Source organism: Numida meleagris, chromosome 8 (genome assembly GCF_002078875.1).
Source record: "Numida meleagris isolate 19003 breed g44 Domestic line chromosome 8, NumMel1.0, whole genome shotgun sequence".
NCBI lineage: Eukaryota > Metazoa > Chordata > Aves > Galliformes > Numididae > Numida > Numida meleagris.
The window spans coordinates 11562045-11585316 of NC_034416.1; the positions used below are offsets into that span (position 1 = coordinate 11562045).

The 23272-nt window shown below is 52.4% G+C and overlaps 1 protein-coding gene across 5 annotated transcripts; it reads right to left on the reverse strand.

Annotated features, from left to right (window-relative positions):
* Positions 29-23180, reverse strand: LOC110403064 (Krueppel-like factor 5). Of its 5 annotated transcripts, none has more exons than XM_021405846.1 (6): positions 22985-23180; positions 21528-21722; positions 11987-12031; positions 8397-9300; positions 5618-5677; positions 29-2862 (listed from the first exon to the last, which is right to left on the reverse strand). In XM_021405846.1, the coding sequence occupies exons 2-6, from the start codon at positions 21690-21692 to the stop codon at positions 2684-2686; spliced, it is 1353 nt and encodes a 450-aa protein (XP_021261521.1). In that variant the 5' UTR covers positions 21693-21722; positions 22985-23180; the 3' UTR covers positions 29-2683. The 5 variants fall into 5 exon arrangements, with proteins under 5 accessions (XP_021261521.1, XP_021261522.1, XP_021261523.1 ...); XM_021405847.1 differs by lacking the exon at positions 22985-23180 and adding an exon at positions 22157-22283; XM_021405848.1 differs by lacking the exons at positions 11987-12031; positions 22985-23180 and having other exon boundaries at positions 21528-21840.

Consider the following 23272-nt stretch of genomic DNA (forward strand, 5'->3'; position numbering starts at 1 on the left):
GGATACCTGCTTTCCTAACCCAACCAAATTAAAAAGCCATTTTTCCTTTTATTAAGCTCATAAAACCAACACACACACGCACACATGAGCAGCGGGCAAAGGCAACAGGAGCACTACTTACAACAGGAGGGAAGAGAGACGCCATCTCCACGAGATAAAATTTTATTACAAAATATTAGATAGATTAATAGTTGTAGGGGCTGTGTAACAAACAAAAAGCATCACTGGAAAAAAAAAAAAAAAACCTTCCACCCAAGTTTTCCAGGTCCCAATTACTTCTTCTTGCTGTGCTCATTCTGGGCAGTGAACGATCACGTTCAGCCCGCACAGACACACCAAGCGATGCAGTGCTTTCCTATTTACAGCCATTCTGCTGCTATGATACAAGCTGGGTTTGTTCTGCACAAAGCACAGGAAACCTTGCAGGAAGAGCCCCCCGGGCTCACAGACTTTCCCCAATGTCTTCCCGTCTGGGAAGGGGCAGGGAACAGAGAGACCTTCCTCCAGCTCAGCTCCCTCTCTCTCCCCTGCTGCTGGCTTTGCACTTTCAGCATCCCTCCCCTCCTGCCCCAGCTTCTTCTGAGGCTCATAGGCAAAGCTGCCTTCAGCCACCAAACACACAGCTGGAGACAGAAAAAAGGAATAAAAGCTGAGACGCACTCTGGTTTTGCTGGGGACTCTTTTAGTGTTGCCTTTGTGCTAGTAAAACATTTGCATGGCAGCATTTTGCATACAAACCAGAGGTGCAGAGATGGGCTGGGGTGGGTTATTCATTATTACACTTCTTCCTCAGTCCCCCATCAAAGTAATCTCAAAAATATAAATGTGTGTCTATGTGAGGATGGGCAGATGCATTGTTTTCTGTAGTGAAAAAAAAATGAGATAATCAGGTAAATTATTTCAAATTCTCCTATGATTTAAAGCTGCCTGTTGCCTGGTTTGGCATTTGCTGTTTGTCAGCACATGGGTTTTGGGCCCCAGGAGACAGAAATGGGGGCAGCTGGAGGTTTCTATCCCCAAAATAAAAGGGAGGATGGAATGAAGTCCCTCTGGGAGGGTGACAGGTGAGGGGTGAGCCTACAACCAGTCCCACAGCACATGTGGGTTGGTCAACCCTGTGCCCTTTAGTTTAACTCACATGTTTAGGAGGTTCAACCCCTTTCATTCTGACCCTGCTCAGAGGGTCTCCAAAAGGATACAAGAGGAGGAACCAGCAGCACCTGCCCCAGCATGATGGCTTCTACCACTTGCAGACACTCAACACACGCAGAGACCCCACAGCCAACAGGGTGAAGTGTGGATGAGCCCGTTGGCCAAGCCCCAGCACCTGCTGCTCCCCACTAAGCCATGAAGGAAGAGCTGAAGAAAGGACATGAGAATGTGACCATGACCAGGGCTTGGTGGCCATGGCTGCAGTTAGCAAAAGCTCATTTATGGGCCTGAAGATGCTGCAGTTCATTTCCTGGTGAGGAGATGCATCCATCCACATGCTCCTTAAATTTGTTCAAGAAAGAATGAAAGAGAAGCTGGGGTGGGGGAAATCAATATTCTGTTGAATGCACCGGGCATATTATTTGTTCCTGATTTACTTATTACCCCCACGGCTGCCGGTTGAGCTGGCGTGGCCTGGTCCTTGTTCTGCCCACATCTAACCCCTGGTAGGCTTTGAAGGGGAGCCAACGTGCCCTATGCGTCACGGCACCCAAGGAAGTGGAGGGAGGTGCCTTGCAGAGCCTGGGGTGGGGAACCAGTGAGGTAGGTAACACGATCACATTCTGAACAGCACAATTTATCGGAATTTGTTTTAAAGACATTTCTTTGGTTCTTTTTCCCCTTTCCTTTCTGTCTGAAGGTGGTGAAACAGCAACAGTACAGGCCCAGCGTGATGGGTGATGTTCCTCATGCATGTGGTCAAGGCATGAGCAGAGCCTGCCCTTTGCAGAAAGGCATGGCACGTTCTGGGAAGCCAGAGCTCACAGGTGAGTTCCTTGCTGTCTCCAGGGTGGCTCTGAGACCCACCCTGGTCCCCTCAGAGTTATCCGGAGTCACATTTCATCTTGGAAGCAGAAATGCTGAGGACGTAACCAGAAAATCTAGCCAAGCAGGGCAAATGCCCTGGGTTTGACAGGATGCAGCTTCTGCACTGTCCCTTGTGTGAGTATTTCATACTTTCTTCCATGCCCCCACAGAGACTGGGGTTGTCAACCCAAGCAGCCATGGGCCGCACTTCTCCATGTCACCAGTGCCAACCAGGGCCATGAAATGGGGCAGTCTTAGAGGATTTCACAACTGGTGGGACACCCAGGTCCACCAGCCTTCCCATCCATCCTTTGACTCCCCAAAGGCACAACCTTGAGAGGGGCAAAATGTCCCCAGGAGCAAAAGACACCAAGGAGACCTGGTCCCAAGCGACAAATAAATAGCAGGTTTGCTGGAAGAAAGATGTTTGCCATCCAAAGCCCATCGCCCTGGTGTTGCAGGGAGCTTCGTGGCAAGATCAGTCTGTAATTATCATTCTTTTTTAATGGTATCTGTTTTAAAACCAGGAATGGTGGGGGTGGGATTCACCTTCTGTCCTGCCAGTTGATCACAGCACGGGGTTGTTCCTATGTACAAGTGGAGGAGAGCTCCCCTCGAAGAAGAGTGCCAGCTGCCCTTGGAGACATAGCAATGGAGGTGGTCCCTAGTTCTGGTGCCGCTTCATGTGCAGGGCCAGGTGGTCAGAGCGAGAGAAGCACCGGCCACAGGCCAGGCACTTGAAGGGCTTGGCACCTGTGTGCTTGCGGTAGTGCCGGGTCAGCTCGTCGGAGCGGGCAAAGCGCCAGTCGCAGCCATCCCAGGTGCACTTGTAGGGCTTTTCACCTGCAGGGAAGAGCCACACGTCACCATCAGAACACAGGGGACAGCACGGCCACCTGCCTGCCCAGCTTGCCCTGCGCCCATCTCCTGCTCCAGTATGGCCAAAAAACACTTGGGGCTGCCCCCTGCAGGACCACAGTGATGATCTGCACTAACAAAGGTCACTGCCATGGGAAGTCAGTACCTCAAGTCCTGCTGGATATTGGAGCATTTCTGTGTACAAATCTTCCAGAGCTCTTTTTCTTTTTGACTAAAAAGCCAAAAACTGCTATTTTTGCTGTTAATGTGGGATGAGGGTGCACCATGAGGAAGTTCCTCAGAGCCTTGCATCTTCGAAGCCACCACCCAGTTCTCCCAGCCCTGCGGTAGCTGGCTACACACAGGACGTTGTGTTTTCCTGGGATCATCAGGCATGACATAATGCCTCCTCCCCCACACACACACCTATTCCCCAACCAAAATCAATGGCATTGTACAACCCCCCGCCAGCTGGGAACCGGGTTGGAAGAAGCCCGTGCCCGCCAGCAGCTCCTGGCCACCGCGCTGAACCCTGGCTGCAGCCCTCTCCCTGCTTGGGTGTGGTGCTTTCAAATATTAGCCCTCGCTCTTAACAGCCTGAACAAGCAGGCAGAGTTCAGGGAATGTGCTGACTTTCCCGACCTCAAATATTTACTGTTTCATCGGCCAATTGCTGAGCGCACCATCGCGGCATGAAGGCACGCACGCACGCAGCATGCATGCATGGGCATGTGCGCGGCGCTCCGGCACGCTCACCGGCAAACGGCTCGTTCCTCCCCCGGCCCCGCTGCCAGACGGGCTGCGGATTTGGCTGGGAAACAGAAAACACAAGGCCATAGCAAAAAGCAGCGGCCTCCAGCACACACCAGACAAAATATTCTAGGTTTGGATGCACAGAGGTGGATCTGGAGGAGAAGGGGCACGAAGACGACATCCCGCTCCCCGAAAAGTCCTGCACAGGGTGTTTTTTGATGGGGGCAAACGCAGCACTTGCAGTCACACTTAATGGCAGGTCCAGGGGTCTGTCAGCAATCACGCTGGCATGCTGAAGTAAGGTTTGCACTGTGCAACCACAGACATTGTCCCAGGCAGGTGACCTGGCTGGGTCAACCCCACCAAGGCCCTATAGCTTCAAACAATACCAGGTTGAGCTCCAGAATGGAGGGAAAATGCTTTCCATTGTCCCGTGAGCTGGCTCCATCTCCCAGGACAGCACGGCAGGGCAAGCTCAAACAAAGGGCCCGAGCTGGCATTCCCAGCCCCGGGGGGCGGGGAGTCGATTGGTTATATATTTAATCTCACAATGGCACCCAGGAAATGAGCGGTGTCTCCAGGAGATGAATACAGCCCAGCCCATGGCAACGGACAAACCGCAAGAAAAGACCTGAGTAATGGTGTGCTCCCACGGGTTTAACCCCTCCTGGCAGACATAACAGACCTCAAAAACTGAACGCAGATGCCCCGAGCTTGCCTGCATGTAGCCCTCAGCTTTGGGTTCCTATTTTTTGGCCACCACCAGCAGCTGTCCTGGTGGCTCATGTCACCTCCTGGGCCCCCCGGCCTTCCTCCTGCAGCAGGTGAGCTGGAAGAAGGCAACCGAGCTTGGGTTTCCTGCCTCGTTACTGGGAAACACGGAAAAATGACTGCACTTTATTGGGTTCAAAAACCACCCAAGTTTGCCTGGATACATCCTTATAGCGTGGTTTGTAGGGACAACGTGTGTCTCACGTAGGCTGCGTCCCTAAGCGGTGCTCCAAAAAGGAGAGGAAAAAGAGAGATTTCATTTTAGAGCCAGACCCCTCACGTGGCCCCAGGTGCAGATCGCCGTTGTGACAAAGGTTTATCGGTGCTGGGACAATGTCCTTCCTGCGCCTCGCTGCCACCCCTTCCGTGTCGCTCCCTGCCCAGAAACGCTGCACCTCGTGCACAAAGGAAATCTCCTGGCCAGCTTGTGGGAAGGGCTGATAAGGTGGAAAAGGAACGGAGCCAAGCACAAGAGCTGATTCCCAGCCTCAGGATGGGTTTTGTTCGTTGTTCATAAAAAAGAAAAGTGAACTCTGGGCCAGCTTAATTGCTTTCAGTAAAGATCAGCTCTCCTATAAAAGAGATTTATGAGGGCACTGATGGTTCCTGGACTACCTGGTGATCTGATAAAGTTTCAGGTATAATAAATACCTTAATGAGGAGACCTGTGCTTGAATGCACAAGTGAGCTGGGTCTGCTGCAGGCCAGCTGGCTGTGGTGGGAGCATGGGGGCACCAGCCCTTGCCTCGCCTCAGCACCCTCACCCTACAGCCAGAGGACAGCCACCAGGCAGCAAGCAGTCTCACAGGAGAGATGAGCTCACTACAAGCCCAGAAAATCCAGCTTGAGAGCCGTGGACACCTCTTCAGAGGTCAAAGATACACACCACGTGCCAGTAGGCAATTTTTCTGCTGGCTAGGCAGGATCTGAGCTGGCTAGGATTTGTGAGATCTGGAAGGAGGATCCTTCAGGCTGCACGTAATAGAGGACTGGGGACACCTCCTCCTCCCAACCCACTGGGAGAGCCTCCTAGGAGTTCCCTATGTCTTAGACTGTCCCTCCAGAAGGCAAGCAAGCTGCACAGAGTTGTCAGAAACCAGTGCAACCACTGGGGTTTTGTTACCATTAGCATCAATAGACCTGGCTGTGCTGCTGTCCTGACAGCCACCCCAGCCCAGGGCTGGCAGGGTTTGCTGGCAGGATGTGGGGCTCTTACCTGTGTGAGTCCTTTGGTGTGCCTTCAGGTGGGAGCTCTTGGTATACACTTTTGTGCAACCTGTGAAAACAGCAAAGACAACTTCCCGGTGAAAAAGGGGCCCTTGTTGCAACAAACCTAGAACATTCATGTTTGGGATTAGGGACAGAGCAGGCCCTGAAAAGCACACTGAGTAGCAGGATACAAAGAAGCCTGGACATCCCATTTTGCTTCAGCAATATCTAAAGACATTGCTTGATGTCCAGAGCAGACAAACACTGACAACTTGTCATCTCTTGCTACGCAATTGTGACACCCATAGGCACTGTGCTGGGAATAGCAGAGGATAAAGCCAGACCCCAGCTTTCAGAACTTCCCTGACCTTCCAGGCAGGATAGAAATACCAATTTCACCACCACAAGCTGCCAGCTGCATGCTGCTGCTTGTCCTGCTGGGCTCCAGAGGTGACTGGGACCACCACAACAAAGTGGGAGGGAAGGTGGGCTCTGCAACAGACCCAGCAGGCATGATGAGGCCAGTCCCAGTTCCCACAAGGCACATGGCGGGATGTTTTTCAGATTAGCACCAACAGATTTAATCAGAGAAAGGCTCTCAGCAGAAACACTGTGATTTTAGCAAGAGTTTCAACAACAAACGTGGCCCAGTGAATGATTGCCCATTCTTCCTTTCTATTAGGTCTGGAGAAGCTCCTCATGCTGCCTTTATGGCCCTGCTTCATTTAGTTTTGACATGCATATTAAAATATAAATTTGAATTTTTATTACCTTTCTAAGCAACACAGTCATATTTTTTCTTCCAATGTTTCCACACCATCTAATAAAGCCTTGTGCTACTTCCCCCTCCACTTGCAAAATACAGTTTATTTTCCCAACGCTGGCAATGCCACCAGTGGAATACCACATCTGCAGGCATTGTTTGCCATCCTGGGGTGCCCACAGCAGCATCCATCACCACTGGACTTTGCAGACATTCAGAGCAGTCAACATTCCAAGCGAGATGGACCCCAAAAGGCCTGAATTCTTAGGAAGAGTTCACTGAAGGCCTCCAGCAATGCACTGCACACCTTCTCCCACCAAGCAGCTTTGGGTCAGAGCCTCATTTTCCAAACCTTTCAGATGCCAGCAGAACTCTCAGCAGCCCAGATCCTTCATCACCGCTGCTCACAAAGACTTAGGGGCATTACAGTTCCCAACCTCTGCTCCCCTTTGTTAGAGACACACCCCTGTGCTCAGTCACAGCTTTCCAGCAGAGAGAGGACAGAGGGGCCGAGCACACCCCGTGGAGCCCAATTTAGCTAAAACTTTTTGGTTTATCAGAGAAAGATGTCTCTAAAAGAGAGTGTGTTCATTCAGCTGAAGGAGAAGCTAGTAATATCTGGCTGGGTCTACCAGCTCCTGATCAGCAGGGATGCATGAAAGCCACCATATCCTCCCAGTGCCCAAGCTCCTAACAATGAAAACCAAAATGACTGACCAACACTTCCAGTTCTGGAAGTTTCCTTTACTGGGATGGGCTACCCCAGGTTCCCTGTGGCCCACAACCCCAATGGTCAAGCAGGAGGGCAAACAGCCAGCTTGTGTACAGGAAAGCCCACCTAGACATGACCTCGTCCTTCCTCTGCCCCTTCTCATCTCACAGCCTCCAAGAAAAGCTAACATCTGGCAAAACACTGAACACTCAATAGAGGGAATGACTTTTTCTCCTCTTTTTTTTTTTTTTTGCCATGGACAGTCTGTGGAAGTCCGTGTCACAGGATTTGCTGGCAACAGGATTTGCTGGCAACAGGTGCTTCAGAAGGTTAAAGCCAAACTCTGCATTTCAACTCCTCTCTGTCTGCACCTTTGCCCTGATGGGAAACAAGGCTGAAATAGGCCAAGCTCTAAGCAGAAATGAGGTGAGCTAGTGCCTAGGGTAAGAGGCTGGGAAGTGAAACAATCTTTCTTCACCAGCTCCAGGACCCTGCATGGCCCCTTTTGCTAAAGAAGAGGTCAGGGTTGAGGATTCCCCATTCCTTCTCTCCCGTACTCTTGGAGCAGACAGTCTGGCTTGAAGGGAAGCTGTGCCTTGGTAATGCATGGGACATGCAGGACATGACTCATGCTCTGACCAATCCTGATGGGAGCGGAGGAGCGGCCTCCATCCCAGAGCCATGGTCCACCCACACCACCTCTGCCCTATCTCCCATAGCCATAGCAGGAGGCAGAAAATTCAGCACAAGCTGCTGACTGCAAAAACACGGCTGCGGCTATCAGCTCAAAGTTGCAGAATCATAGAATCATCTCGATGCAGTACCTGAGGCCACTGATAGGTATGACTCTTTTCTCTTTGCAAAGAAAGAGAATTCGAGCACCATAAAGAGACTAAAAAGGTTGCTTGTGGACATCAGTAGATGGTTTGCCACCTCTGATGGGAGGATGGGAATGGAAAATTAAACAGAAGGCATGGTTTTGCCCATGCAGAGTACAGAGAGCTCCTAAGGCAGTTGGGTTTTGGGAGCATCCCCATGCTTGGACAGCACTCTCTGCTTCTCAGAGCTAGGCTTGCTGCTGCCAGAGTTGGAAAAGGGAAAGGGAGAGAAAATGCATCCATGAGAGCAGGCAGGGCCAGCCTCTACTACTCCCTTGGTGGTGGGGGGACCTCGATTCCCTGGGACTTTCCACTCAGTGCCATGTCACCTTTCTTCACACAGACAGAAGGATTCTTGGTCAATTCCTAAGCAGCCCACAGTTTCCCTGTGCCAAGAAGGGACCCCAAAACCAATCCAAAACAGTGAAAATACCTGGGTAATCACAATGGTGGATCCTCCTTTTCTCCAGCTCAGGGTTGTTGCGTCTGTTATATTTCAGGGTCTGCATGACAGTGTGCCCTTGGCAGAGGGTCCCAAGGCTGTTGGGGACTGGAGGGACCTGGGATGATTGGACCAGCTTCAGTCCAAAAGTGGCTTCATAGGATGGTGGGGGAGAGATGGTGTTGATGAGCTCTGGTTGATTTTCCGGGCTGCCAGGCTGCGAGTTGGGGGGCGAAGGCGGCAGGTTCACCCCTGGCACAGCATAGAACTGCCCTGAGATGTTGAAGTTCTCCTGTCCTTGGGAGACATGTGGGTACTGCTTAACTGGCCCTCCAGCCTGGACATGTCTGTGAAGCACACTGGACATGGCATTTCCTGTGGACATGGTGACACCACTGAGGCTGTTGATGGCTGTGGTGCTGTTTGAGGAGGGTGTCAGGTTGGTAAGATCAGCGCTGCCATTGCCAAGAGGCATCTGGTAAAACTGGGCTTGCTGTGAACTGCTGGATAGCGGGATATCAGAAGGCATCTCCTGCTTGATGAAGATGTTGTTGACTGCCACTGACTGGGGCATGCTGAAGACGCTGGTGAAGTCAGGCAGGGTCTGCGTGGAGCCCGACGTGGAAGAGCAGGGCTGGGAGAAGCTGGTGCTGGGCTCCGTCTTGATCTGCGTAAATGGCGTCATGGGTTTGGGGGATCGGTAAAGTCCAGTGCGTAAGTGCGTGGTGTCGGGCAGGATCACATTGATGTTCACGCTGTAAGGCGTGGAAGTGGGTTTCTCTGTTGAGAAGAATTCATCTACCACTGAGGCGCTCTCCCGGCGGTATTTCTTGTCTGGTATCATGGGGATGGGTGGCATCTGGTTGGAGAGGTACTTATCCAATTCAGATCGTCCCTGTGGTGAAAAATACAGAGAACAGAATTTGTGAAGAGCAAGTCTGATGGGAGTTCAACATTCAACAAGTACTAGAGGGGAACCAGGAGAGCTACAAGAACAGCCCAGGTGCCAGCTGCTGCAGCGATCAGCTTCCATCTCTGGCTCCCAGGGATGAAGTCACCCTGTCCTCTGTCCCACTTCCCTCCTACCTACCTGCAGTGGTACCAAAGGCCGAGCAAGGCCAAGGATGCCGTCATGAAAGAAATTCATCTTGATAATGATGAGGCTGGAGATATTCAAAACCTGCCTGGACACTTTCCTGTGTAACCTACTCTGGGTAACTTGCTTTACCAGGGTGGTTGAACTAGATGATCTCCAGAGGTCCCCTCCAACCCCTACAATTCTGTGATTCTCTGATTTAGCACAGTTCTTTGGTCCCACAAATGAGAGCATAAAGTACTAGACATGAGTAAAACCTGGAGCACTGCTCAAGCCAGCCCGGGTGTGTTTGGAGCAGCTCACCCTAGACATGCTGACTCTGGCCTGCTTTAAACTCAGCAGCCTGAGATGTACTCATTTTACTCTAAGGTGGACAATATTAAGAAAATTAATTGAGACAATTAATTGAGAGTAATTTTGGCTATGGCCCTAGAAACCTAAGTGATGTTGGCACAAATTCCATGGACTGTGAGCCTAGAATGGAAACTGCCAGGCATGCTGTTGCTGCCTTGTCTTGGTAAAATGACTCAGCCCTTGGCCAACCTCTGGTCGAGTTCTACAGCTCCAGGTTGCCAGGCTAACAGAACCTACAGCTCAGTCACTGCTTGTCAGAGTTCACGCCTGATGCAGCATCCCACTGGATCCAGGCCCAATAATTCAGCAACCTGATGGAGTAACCCGCTAGGAAACTCATCCCCTGGCATTTGATGACTCAACTCCTGCTCTTTGTGGTTAAAGACACAAGCACTAACGCTCTTTCATAAAGCTACAGCCTTTAATTATGTGGTTATCCCTATGTCAAGCTGATTGCAAAGCCCTCATAGACTCATTGATATGTAGAGGAGCTGGCAAAACTGCAGGGCTTCCCTGGCAGAGCCTACAGCACACTTGAGGAGTGCAGGCTGCTCCCATCCCACACCCATTACGCTCGAGCCGAGGGCTGTGCGGCTCTGAACTATGCCACCAGGCCAAAGTCATCCCTGCTGTAAGTTCATTGCTGTTATCAAAGCTGGACAGGATCCAAGGTACTTTCCTCGCCCTTTCCACTGAAACACATCACCTGCACTTCCAGAGAATTCAAAGAGCCTTTGCACCTTTGCAAGCCACACTGGTAATGCACGACTAAGCTGGCTTCCACCCAAACTCACGTACATGCCACCAATACATCCTCTTCTGCACGGGTGGAAGCTCAGAGCAGAGATCCCATCCTTGGGTGCTGTTCCAAAATCCTGGCCCCTTCTCCGCTCCCACTGCAGCATTCAGTCTGGGAGAGCCACGCCAGCTCCAGGGCTGGGAGCTGAGCCCTGGGTGCTGTTTGTGTGCCCACCCTGGCACCAAACTGGACCCCTGGGGTGGGACTGGAGGCTCTGGATGCCGCGCATACCTGAGTGATGAAACGGCCCCACTTGCCGGGGGAGCGAGGCAGGGGGAAGGCGCTGGATGCCTTTTACTTCTGCCCTTCCCTTATCTCTGGTATTTGAGTTTCTCACCTTCAGTTCCCAGGAAAGGTCTCCCCCCACACTCTAGTGGGTTCTTATGCAGCGGGTGGCCAGGCAGGTACATTCAGTGGAGAAAGGGCTCTAAGTTTGGATCCCAAACCGCGTTCTCACTCAGAGACCATCCATCTGTCCACCCGCTGCCGCTGCCTGCCCCTGCCCACTGTCTCCCATCCCTCTCTCCTCACCTCTACCTGCAGATCAAAGTGTGCTTGGTCCCACTCCATGGAGCCTCATAAATCCACTTCTGATCCTAGGCAGCCCCAGGGACCTGGGGAAAGGGGGTGCTAGGGTACAACTTCTCAGAAGAGCAAAGCAATCGTCTTTGATGGGACAGAGAAGACTTCCAGCCCTGTCCTTGGCTGCAGAATCACTTTCGAGGTAGAGTTCCCACCTTACTGGAACCCAGAACATCACAATGATGCAGGTGATGCTCTAGAACTTGCAGGACCCCAGGGGTGTCCTCAGAAGAGTTGCTTGATTTGTTTGTGGCCCAGGAAAACCTAGCAACACTAGGCAGCTCCTTGCTTGCTGGGCATTGAGCAAATACCTAACACCAAGCCATTCACCTAAGCACCTCCCACCCAACACATTACCCAAAAAGCACCCTTCATTCCACAGCTGACACAAGAGCTGGGATGACTATGTACAGGGATGCCCTCCTGTCATGCCTGGGTGGGATCCAATTCAAGAATCCCAAATGCAGGTGCCTCTTTCTAGATGCTGCTTACACAGCTTTTCACAGTGGAAGAGATAGCCTCACTGTCACCCAGATGGCTAGCACGGATAGAGACACAATAGGCAGGGGGAATGCACCCCTGCTAGTGGCAGGATTTCAAGGAAGGATAAGGGAGATGCCACCACGTCCTCACCACCTTGTTCTGAGAGGGCTGCTGGATGGCCTGCACTGGGGTGGGGGATCTCTTACGGGTACCTCTTGCAAACAGGAGCAGAAACAAGCAGAGGGGGGAAGGAAGAAAGCTCTTCACCTCGAGAGTGAGCGGCATCCGCTGTTCCATCCTCATGGGGTGCAGCTGTGGAACAGACATGGCTGTGTTAGTGGGAAGGTCCTCCTGAAGCCAGGCCACCTCCCGCAACCGTCAAGTATGTTCCATCCCTGCCGCCCCAGCCAGCATCCCCAGGACATGCGTTTCAGAGGCTGATGGAGGAACGAGCAGGGCTGCAGAGTCAATGAGTAGAAACCTGCCCCCTAAGCTGTTCTCTCCAGTACCCCCATTTCCACTGGGGTCTCACCAGTGGTTCTCTTCTGGGGAGCCATCCTTAGCAGCTGGGAGAACCTCCATTTTCCTCCAGCCTGGAGGTGGGAACACAGCCATGGTACCACCCTCCCTCTATTCACCAACAGTGATGTTTTTTTGGCTTGCTTTCCTCTTTGGAATCACAGGCAAGGGGAGGAGGGGCAGACCTGGTTCCCAGCTCATGCAATCACACTGTTTTTATGTCTTAATCCTTGCCGAGGGGTGGAGAGGGCCCTGACACTGTGTGTGCGGGATCAACAACAGCTTACAACCCACTTTCACTCCACACCCTTCTCCTGCAGCTGCTGCAGCCTCTCAGTGTGCCATGCTTCTCCTCCACTAGCATTCACCCTAACCACAAGGTTTCTCCAGGACTGTGGAAAAGCCTCATCTCCTCACCATAGGATCGTTCACACATTTAATAGGCTGAACAGTCAGAGCAGTAAGGGATGGAAACCAGACTAGGCTTTGCTCTCTCTCAAAGCAAACCAGCAAAACCAACTCAACTGACTGAGCTTTCCCACTTTTGAGGTGCACCTATTCTGAGAGTTGCATCTAAATGGAAGATGTTTCTTGCAGGTTGATGACAGACCACAAAGCCACGTGGCCTTGATAGGACAGGTGCCAAAAGAGCTGGTGACATGAGATTTGCAAACCCTGGAGAGCTGCTGGTCCCATGGGCTAACTAGAAGCATGAAGAGATACTTCATGGTGAAGCCTCTGGGTCAGAGCTATAATGGTTTATGGGGATTTGCATCCTATCACCTGCCAGGAACAGCTTCAATACCACATGCACAGTTCAGCTCCTGGGAGGGCAGCCGAGGACTCTGCGGTGGTTCACATGAGGCAGGAATGACCAGAAATGCTCAGCATATTCCCTCCTCCCCATCTGACAGGCACAGGCAGAAAATTAACTATTTTCTTGCCTTTTTGAGAATGGAACCAATCACACAGCCACAGCGCTCAGTGCATCTCAATACTGCAAGAGCCATCCCACTCTGGCTCTATGGAGAAAGACTGTAGGGCCTTCCAGCTGAAGGCCCAGCAGCTCTCTGGAGGCCTCAGTGACCTAGTTTCCCTTATAGACATTAGTTATGGCATTGCTGCAGACGAGGATGAGACACAGGGTCAGGAGACGGGCATGCCCCAGGCTTCATTGGCTGCATTGACAACGGTGCCAGGAGTCATGGGTCACTAGTTCCAGCAAAAACTGAGCCAAGGGGAAACTCAGCCAAAGCAGACATCAACAAAACCTCCATGCTTTAGAGGCATCTCCTCCAAACTGGGATTTACGGTTTGGCCAGGAAGGGAAGACCAATAAGAATACATTTCAGAGCAATAAAAATGTTGAATCTCCATATTTTCCCCTCAAAGTCACAGTATCTATTTCTGACCATATAGGAGGGTCTTCTCAACCTGCCAGAGGAAAGAAAACAAAAATCCATGCAGGCAAAGGAAAGGGTTCCCCACTCTTCTCTCCCCCAAATGGATGCTCCTGTGGCTAGCAGACACTGACCCAAGTCCTCCCACTCTGCCAGCCACCAACTTCCAAAAGCCCTGCAGGAATCTCCTGCCTTGGAGGTCTCCATCCCTCATCTCAATCCCATCCCAGGCAGGCTGAGTAGTTATCAGCACACTGATCAGCAAACATAGAGCCCCAGACAAACGTTTCTTGGCAGGACACACAAAAATGGGAACTTGAGCCAACCAGGCCATTTTGCCAGCGATTAACCGTGAGCATCGTTAAAAAAGCGCGAGGCACAGCCAGCTGACAAGGCAGGAGGTGGGACATGTCCTTCCCATGATTAAACGCTTTCTAATCTGAAGTTGATAAATAATGAACTGCCATAGAAACATCAAAAGTGGTCACCACACAGGAACAGGGAGAGAAATCAATGTTTGCTAAACAGGCGACGAGCTCGTGAAGTTGGCAGAGAGAGCACCTGGGGGGGATGGGGAAAGCAAGGAGTTGCTTCGTTTCTTGGCATCTTCCAGCCCTCCTGGCCACAGACCCACCATACTGTGCAAAGAGGGGACCCTGAACCCCTTGCCCACTCCACAGCTAAGGGGGGACCTCCCCAAGCACTCTTGGGACAAGGGCAACAGTGGCCAGGCCATGGCATTACGTTTCGCAGTCTGTTTCTCCTGCCTGCACCTGCATGAAACTCCAGCCTCCAAGGGAATCGGCAAACAATGGGGAGGATAATCATCAATCAAAAGCCATGGCAAGTACCTGGCAGTGCCCCTTTAAAGGGACACGTTATAAATAGACCGTATTTATATACAGATTTGGTTCAATATCAGCATTTATTGTCTCCCTAGTTAAATATTGACTTGGGTAAATATTTGTTTCTCTGATCATTTGGTTTTGATATTGACCTCGATCAACGTTATTTTCTGTTTGTTCCTCAAGTCTTCTGGAACTCTCTGCAAAACAGGATTAGTAGAGAAAGCCCCTGGACTCTTCCTTTCAAGTGCACAGGTCCAAATGCCTAGCTGCTGCAAACAGCCCAGCATGGCTGCAGGCAGCAAAGCTAAACCCTGGTCTTAGGTAGGTGGGTGCCACAGGTGGGCTCCTCTGATTGTTCCATCCCAAAGAGGTGAGGGGCAACTCTGAGAGGCTAGCGCTGCCTCCAGAGCATTCAGCATTAGGTGCAAAGGGGCAAGATTCATCTTCATGAGCTTAGGTCACCCGGAAAGTGAGCATCTAAGCTAAAGTCCCTGTGCAAGCTCACTCTGGAGCCCATGGAGATGGCTGCCAGAGGGGATCTGCCCTACCAGCTTCCTATTCTGAAATTTTCACACCTTTCCATTTGCAAGAGCACCTCTGAGAGCAAGATGAGGCCAAAGGGATGCACCCTTTTCCCAGGTTTTGGAGCTCATGGATGTTGCAGGAGCTGAGCCGCATTGCTTTGGAGGGTTATTCCGGAGCGCTCTTCTGTCCTTGCAGTTGAACTACCTGAGTTAATTATCACCTCTTGGAACCGAGAGATTTTCTTAAGCCCAAGATTTGCCATCGAGGCAGATGTGGCCAGATGGCCTCCGGCTGAGCTAATAGGCAGCAGTGTTTCCAGCAGGCTCGCTGACTCTGTTTGCTATTCCTTTCCTCCAACGGCTGATAAGGACTCGCTGAAAGGCGAGTCTACCTTGGTTATTTATCACAGAAACCATGCCACCACAGTCAGTGATCCCAAAGGCCAGAGAAAGCAGAACACCGTCATCTAGCTCCAAGGTCAAGTACCCAGAAGAGGGCCAGTTTGGAGCAGCCAGGCTTCGGGGGCTTTGAGAACATGAACAGGAATCTTTCCAAAAAACAACACCTTAAATGAAGTGAAAAATATCCATATTAGACCTTAGAGGAAGCTCTGGCTCTGCTGCACCATCCCTAGGCCTTACTGAACACCACAGCCACCTGGTCCACCTAGCCTTAGACAGGTCTAGGTCGGGATGGGAGGCCCTACTGATTTCCACTTTCCCAGACCTACCAAGCACAAAGCAAATGCCTGGATGGAGCCTGAGAGTGGGTGGGAACGAGGGACAGCTTTCTCCTCACCCACTGCTCCCTACTCTGCCCTGGCAGAAAGACAGCTCTCTGAAATTCCGTCTGCATGGAAGGGGATGACATAAGGATACCTTACTCGTAAGTGAGTCATGTCTTTGTATGCACTTTTCCCTTTCCAAAGTGCTGTTGCTCAGCAGAGGCTGGGGCCAAGCCCATCGAAGCCAAGTGGAGCTTTTCCATCAGCCTAAGTGGGCACACACTGCTGGAGGCTGCACTGGATGGACTTTGGTATGGATGCTTTTCTGAAAAGATCAATGATGCAATGCTATTTAAACTCCTGGAAGATCAGCCTCAGGCAATGCATACAGGAGAGTTCAAACGTTCCTCCAATTCGCGCATACAACCAAAAGTTGACCTTCAAGAGCCATGCAGCCCCTGCTGCTCTCTTCAGCTAGAAGCTGGCTCACCTGTAGCACCATTTCTCCATTCTGGTTGCAGCCTCTGCTCCAGCACTCCCTCTCCTCCAAATCTGGTAAGATGGAGGCTCTCATATGTTCCCCAGAATGACCTAGACAAATTTATCCACTCATTTCTTGCTATTGCACGGCCAGTGGGCCTTGAGCTCTCCAACAGGTCCTGAACCAAGTATGAGATGGGAGAGGCTGTTAGTGCTCACAGGGAGCTTCCTCCAGCCAGATTATGGGTGGGATTCATTCCACTTCACTCAAACCATCAGAAAGCTCATACTCATCACCCAGCCTCTTCCAATCAGAAGAAAAGATGCACATTCCCAGGGCAAGGTCTGACAAAGGCAGAGTGAATCATCTGCTGCTTGCTGGGGCTTGTGAAGTCCTCCTGGCAATCAGCACGCGATAAGACAGGCCAAAAAGCTTGTTCCTCCTCGTACAGTGAGTGAGGCAGACCCAATACCCCATGCACGTCTGGGAGAAGCAAGGTCAGGTTTCATGTGCGGACAGAAATCCCACCATCTCTGCAGCTTTCAACTTCCTCGCCAAACCAGTTAGCAAAACAAAACAAACCCTAAGGCATGTGGAAACATTGCATTTGAGTGAGTAGGTCTTTGGGCCAACTCCTTTCTTCTGGGCTTGCACAGCACCTAGCATGTTACAAGGCCAAGTAAACACTGCCAGTATCACCACTGAGGACTGAAAGGACGCTTAGTGCAGTCCTTTCTGGTGTGCACACTGCCCTATACATTTCTTAGCATCCATGCTGCCGGCAAGGTCCTCAAGCAGCAAGCCTCAGAGAGTGACCACCAGCTTCCTTCCCTCAGCTTAAACCCTCTCCTTCCACAACTTCCCTGCATAGAAACAAATAGCCAATTGCCCTAATTAACAGAGACTGATCAGGGCACAGGCTGACACATGGAGAAGATGCTGAGCCCTGGAGAAGATCCAGCAGGAGCATTTCAGAGAATGGGGCTTGCCAGGCCCTGGAAAACATGAGGTGATGTCCTGAAGGTGACATCAAACAGCCAGTCAAGCTAGTGATCAAGTTCTCCCAAAAGGACAATGCAGAACCACCAGAATACCAAGCACTAGAAGACGCTCACTATGAAACGTTCTGTTCTAAAATAACAACGGATTGATCAGTCAGAAAGGAGTGATTGAATTTTTCCATTCATTTTAACAAACTTGAGTCATTTCCACTTGTTAGAGAACACCATCAAACCTTGCATTCCTTGCAAGGGTTTTCAGTGAAAGCATTAACCCCCACCCCTTTCCTTAGCTCCCTCTGCTAGCAAAACAAACCACTGCTGTACAGGCAAGGTTGACAGATGGGCTGGGCTGGCTGGTGAGCAGGTATCTGCATCTCCCTGCCCACTCCGAGATAGGCTCACATTTGTGAAACAATCGCCTCGGATGTGACAGGGGTGATAATGGATGGATAACAGCCTATGTTCCTACAAGGGATAAGTACCCGTGTTTTTGGAGGCTGGAGGATCTGACCTGACCAATCTCTTGCCATTCTCCTGCTAGTACTGGAAATACTACAAGGAACAAGGTCATGAAATACATTTGAATACTTGAAAATCCTGTCCTTAGTGGAAATTTGAAGGTCTCTCATCACATTAAAAAAAAATTAAAAAATAATTTTCAAAGAATTCTCCAAGCATTTCTGAACTTAATGAAAGATTCTTTGTTTGAGTTTCAATCTGAGCTTGGAAGGAGCTGAGCCTCTTTGATGTGGGAAACAGCCCATGGGGTTTTTTTTTGAGAGTTTTCATGCTAGCTCAAGTTCTGAGAACATCTGAATTGTAAACACTGGTTATCCAATCCCCAAACACCAGCAGTACCCTGTGACTCATGTAATTCACCAATGGAGCACAAGAAAAGCAAATATTCTAATCAAGGGGCTCAGCTAACAAGACGGTGGTAAGTGCGATTATTTGCAGTGGATGGGTCAGATAAAGGAGCTCACTGGACCAGGGAGCGGGAACAAAGCAGCGTAGGTAGCTGACCAAACAGGTTTGAGAGAGGAAACTTCATAGTGGATGATGCACCGGTCAAAAATGAGCTGCCCCAGACCTTCGTGAGTAATTCCAACCAAGGTGTGCTTCCCACACCCCATTCAGGAAGAGCGAGAAAGGGAAATCCGTTGCGTTTATTACAAGTCGGAGTCCCCTGCTCGCTTCCTCCCACCCCCCTGCTGCCTTTTTAGTGGTCAAAGACAAGCAAACACGCTTCCCTGGCTGATTTGCAACCTCCCTCATTCCGGGAAGTAGAGAAGAGGCTGCAGCAGGAGGAAAGGCAGCAGCAGCACACCTGCAGCCCCCCTGGCTGCATCCCGTCCTGCAGCCGCCCGCTGAGCCCAGCGTCCCCGCCGAACAATCGCCCTTTGTACCACGTGCACAAAGCCATTGTGCTCCCGCAGCTCAAAATTCAGCCAAGCTGTTTCATCCCACACCTCGCCACCATGGAGTCTGTGGGTTTGGGGGATTAAGCAGAATGAAACAGCAACAGCAGTGGCTGAGGTACCCCCAGATTTCCTGGTCTTTGGCTCACAGGTTTTGATCAAAAAACCCCTCTGCTTTTGATCTGCTCCTACAGCAGGGCTGAGCTGAGCCCACCACCACCCCAACAGGTCTTCTTGCAGGGACACGGGAACGAGCCCATCCCCTCTGGGAACACCAGCTCAGTTCCCTGCAGACACCAGCCAGGCAGTGAGCCCAACAGACGTGCAGATCTGCAGGTTGGTCCTGGAAGCTGTGGGCTCCGGTTGATCTCAACACAATGACTCCAGTCTCCTCTAAGCACCCACTGGCTGGTTCCAAGCAGGCATGCAGGGCACTGGATCACTGAAGAATGGGAAAGCCCATCCCTCGTCCTCACAAGACCCACACAAGGAAAGGGAGGCAATGAATCAAAGATTACCCCTGAGTTGGAGTGGACCCACAATGACCACTGAGTCCAACCCCTGGCTCCACACAGGACCACTCAATATCCAAACCCAGTGCCTGAGAGCGATGTCCTGACGCTTCTGGAACTCCAGGGCCGTGCCCACTGCCCTGGGGATGTTCCATGCCCACCTGAGCAGGCCCATCCTCTGACCCCCCGACCCTCCCCTCACACAGCTCCATGCCGTCCCCTCGGGCCCCGTCGCTGACACAGAGCAGAGCTCAGCGCTGCCCTCCGCTCCCTGTGAGAGCTGCAGCCGCCATGAGGGCTCCGCTCAGCTCCTCTGCTCTGGGCCCAACAGACCCAGGGACCTCAGCCGCTCCTCACACACCGTGCCCTAGACCCTTCCCCATCTCTGTAGCCCTCCTTTAGACGCTCTCTGATAGTTTTATGTCCTTCTTATCTTGTGGCACCCAAACCTCAAGGTGAGGACGCACCAGTGCAGAGCAGAGTGGGACAATCCCTTCCCTTGGCCAGTGGCAGTGCTGAGTCTGGTACACCTCAGGGCAGGTTGGCCATGTTGGCTGCCAGGGCACACAGGTCACGGCAGGGGACAGGCTGCATTTTCTCTGTTCTCTCTTCCCAGCCACTTCTTTGGTGGGTCCTGACCTCACCCAGTGTTGTAGCAGGCCCAAGTGACCCTCCAGCATCAGCTCTGCACCTGCAACCAGTGTGACCCACCAAAATCACCACAGCCCTCCTCAAATCCTACAGCGGGAAGGCTGACTCCCCTGTCAGCCCCCATTCTCCCCAGTTTTAGCAATCCAGCCATCACGATGAGCCCCTTCAGCACCTTGTGCTCCTCACCAGCTGCAGGAAAGCACACTAGGAGCCAGCTCCTGTCCCACGCGCAGGGCAGGGACCAAGGGACATGCCACCACCATCCTGCTCTCCAACACCTCCTGGCCATACAGAATCATCCCCAGGATCACAGAAACCTATTCTCATGACCTCACTTTCACCAGCTGCGGGACGGCTCTCACAAGAGGGCAGCAGCTGGGTTTGCACCGCAGAGAACAACACTTGCACCCAAGAGAGGCAGGTGGAAAGCCTTGGGTGGCTCCAACAGGCTCAAGGGACTCAGCAGTGGGGTAACTCAGCAGCCCAGAGGGACGCAGCCACCCCTCTGACAGCACCCAGCCCCAGGGGTGCCGCAGTGGGAACGTCTCCTTCTCTCCTGGAACACCGCCCTGAATGCGCCTTGGGTTTGTTTATTTTCCTTCTCCCTCTTCCTTCCAGTATCAGCCTCTTGCAATTTAAAGGGGAAAATTCTCTTTTTGGTCAATCTAGCCAAAACTGGAATGGAAAAACATTTCTATCTATCTCCTTTCTTTTTGTTTTATAATTTGGGTCAAAGTCGCTGGAAAGGCTGAGAAAAGTGCAAAAACAAGCGCAAACTCCATGAATGCCCTATCTCCACCCAACACGGATCGAATAATGTTTCCACTAGCAAGTAGCTGCCCCTCTCCCCTTGTTAGAGCAGGGGTTTGTGGAGTGGGGAAGAGGATTGAGATAAGGAGATCGGCAGGATCGTGGTGGGTGGGCTCTGGGGGGCACCAGGACATGCTGCAGGGCCAGAGCAGTGACGGGTCACAGCCTTGTCCAGCGGCACCAACAGCCAGCCCCGTGCTGGCAAGCCATGGGCAGAGGGCAGAGCGGGACGAGGTGTCCCCATGGGGCGGCCATGGGGCTGGGAGCCGCCCTCCCGCCACCTCGCGGGGCCCCGCTCACAGCGGCACTGGGAACACGGGGATCATCAGCCATGGCCCCGCTCGCCTCGCTTCTCTGGGGAAAGAGGCCGGAGCAGCAGCTCCCACTTGATTCCTGCTGGGAAGAATGGCCTTGAGGCAGGGAGAGGCCCCAGCACCCTAAATCCTGGTCTTTATCCCCAGAATGTGTGGGGGGAAACCACGGGGCTGGGGAATTTCAAGGCGCATTCCTTCCCTGCCATGAGGCAGAAATAAAATTAATAATCATAAAAATGCTCCCCTTGCGCCATGCATGGAGCGATCCCGGTGTCTGCGGTGTCCCCAATGGTGCGGGGTCCCTGGGTGCTCCCTGCAGCGAGCAAAACCCGTCCCAGGAGCAGGGCTGTGCTCCGAAACTCCGAAACAGCGGCGCAGGGCAATGCAAGGAAGGGAAGGAGAAAAATAGGAAACCAAACATGGCCAGGAGAAAGAGCCGCAGAGGGGAAGGGAGGAGCGGACAAAGCGGTTGGGGTGCCGAAAAGCAAGAGAAAAAGCAAGAGAAAAACCACCTATAAAGTGAACAAAACAGAATTAAACCAAATGCACGCAGCTGTCGGTCTTCCACTGGAGGCTGCAGCACCTTACCGGGGCCTCTGCCTTACCTGCGCCAGGTCGGGAGGGTTGTCCGGGCCCCTGGCAGGCGGTTTGATGTCCTCGAAGACGGAGGTGTCCTCGCCAGGCTCCCCCGACATGGTGACGGGCTTCAGCGAGGTGAACGCTGAGGAGTCGTCGGGGAGCGGGGCGCGCAGCACCAGCCCGCTGCTCATCCCTCTGCGCGCCCGCTCCCGGGGACGGAGCTGGGGGAGAGGAGGGGAAAGGGAGAGAGGGGAGAGGTGGAAAGGGAAAGAAGAAAAAGGGGTGGATAGGAAATAGGGGAAAGGTGGAAAGGGGGGGAAAGAGGAAAGGGGAGAAGAGAGGGGCGGAAGAGAAAAAAAAAAGAGGGGGAAAAATAAGAAAAAGATGAAAAAAGAGGAAAAGGGGGAAAAGGAGAAAAAGGGGGAAAACGGGGAAAAATAGATATAAAACAGAAAAATACAAAAGAAAAAAAAAGGAGGGGGAAAAGGTAAAAAATATAAAAGGGGAAAAAATGGGGAATAATACAATTTTTTTTTAAAAAGGGGGGAAAATAAAAGGCGACAAAAAAGGAGAGGAAGGGTGGGGAAGGAAAAGGCGCCGGCAGTGCGGCCCCGGAGCTGGCTGGGAGCCGGGTGCCGGCCGGGGAAGGCTTTACCTGAGCTCGGAGGAGGATCGCCGACCTGCCGCGCGGTGAGGCCGGGCCGGGCCGGGCCGGGCCGGGCCAATCAGGCCCCGCTGCGGCCCCGCTGCCGGCCCCGGGCGGATAAAAGCGGCCCCGAGGCGCGCCCGGGTCGGGTCGGCCCCGCAGGGACCCGGCACGGGACGGCAGGAGCGGGGTGGTTGGGGTGCGCTCAGCCTGGGGGTGCCCCACGGGGGGTGGGGAGGGGGGGGTCCTGCTTCCTCACCCCGCTCAGCTGAGGAGAAGGGTGAAAGGGGAAAGCGAGTAGGTGAAGGGGGAAGGAGTTCACTTTGTTTCCCTCATTTTGTTAGAAGTTTTGAACAACTTTTTTAGAAAGTTTTAAAAGGTGCGAGTGCGAGGGCGCAGGGGTTTCCTCCTGAGCTCTGATGGACAGGCCAAGCAATTACACCCGGGATTTTTTGCAATTATGCCTTGTTTGGTTTGGGTTGGTTGTTTTTTGTTTTGTTTTGTTTTGCAATTAAGCCCAGTTCACTTTTGTCTTTTTTGTGGATTCCTTGTTTTTCTTTTGCAATTATGGCCAGATTGTTTTTGAAATCATCCTTTTTAAAGGAGGGCGAAGAAAAAAAAAATACAAAGAGTGCCCAAACCTGGAGCAACACAGGAACATAAATTGCCTTTCTAGCCAAAAAAACCCCAACCATTTCCCCCGCGAGCCTGTTCCCCCCAGCAGGCTGCTGCTGCCCTGGGCCCACAGGGCTCTGCCCTCGCAGTGTGGGGGCTCCTGGTGCACAGCCCTACCTGGGGGCTGAGCGTCCCTGAACCGCAGCTGAGGGCAGCACCCACCTCTCTGTACGGCCCCGAATTCGCCTCCCCTCGGGTGCAGCTGGGCTGGATCAGAGGCTGGGGGGAGCCCCGCGCAGGAGGACCCCCTGGGTTCCCTTTCGCCACCAGCAGCAGACAAAGCTCTGCAGGGCTGCCCGCTCCCCCGCTGAAACCCAAAACCACCTCTCCTGCCTTCTCCTTTCTCCTGCGGCCATCGAACCTTTCCAGGGAGCCCTTCAAAGCCGGCGGCTGCCCCTCCTCTTGCTAAACCAGTCCGGTGAGTGCGGGCAGGAGGCCCCGGCCCCCCAG

Bases quoted from the DNA above. Each gene is read 5' to 3' on its own strand.
- LOC110403064 (XM_021405846.1), bottom strand. From the start codon at position 21,692: ATGAGCAGCGGGCTGGTGCTGCGCGCCCCGCTCCCCGACGACTCCTCA. The intron at 12,032-21,527 runs GTAAGGCAGAGG...TCTGTTCCACAG, and splicing joins ACCCTCCCGACCTGGCGCAG to CTGCACCCCATGAGGATGGA. The intron at 2,863-5,617 runs GTAAGAGCCCCA...TCTTCCCTGCAG, and splicing joins ACACCAAAGGACTCACACAG to GTGAAAAGCCCTACAAGTGC.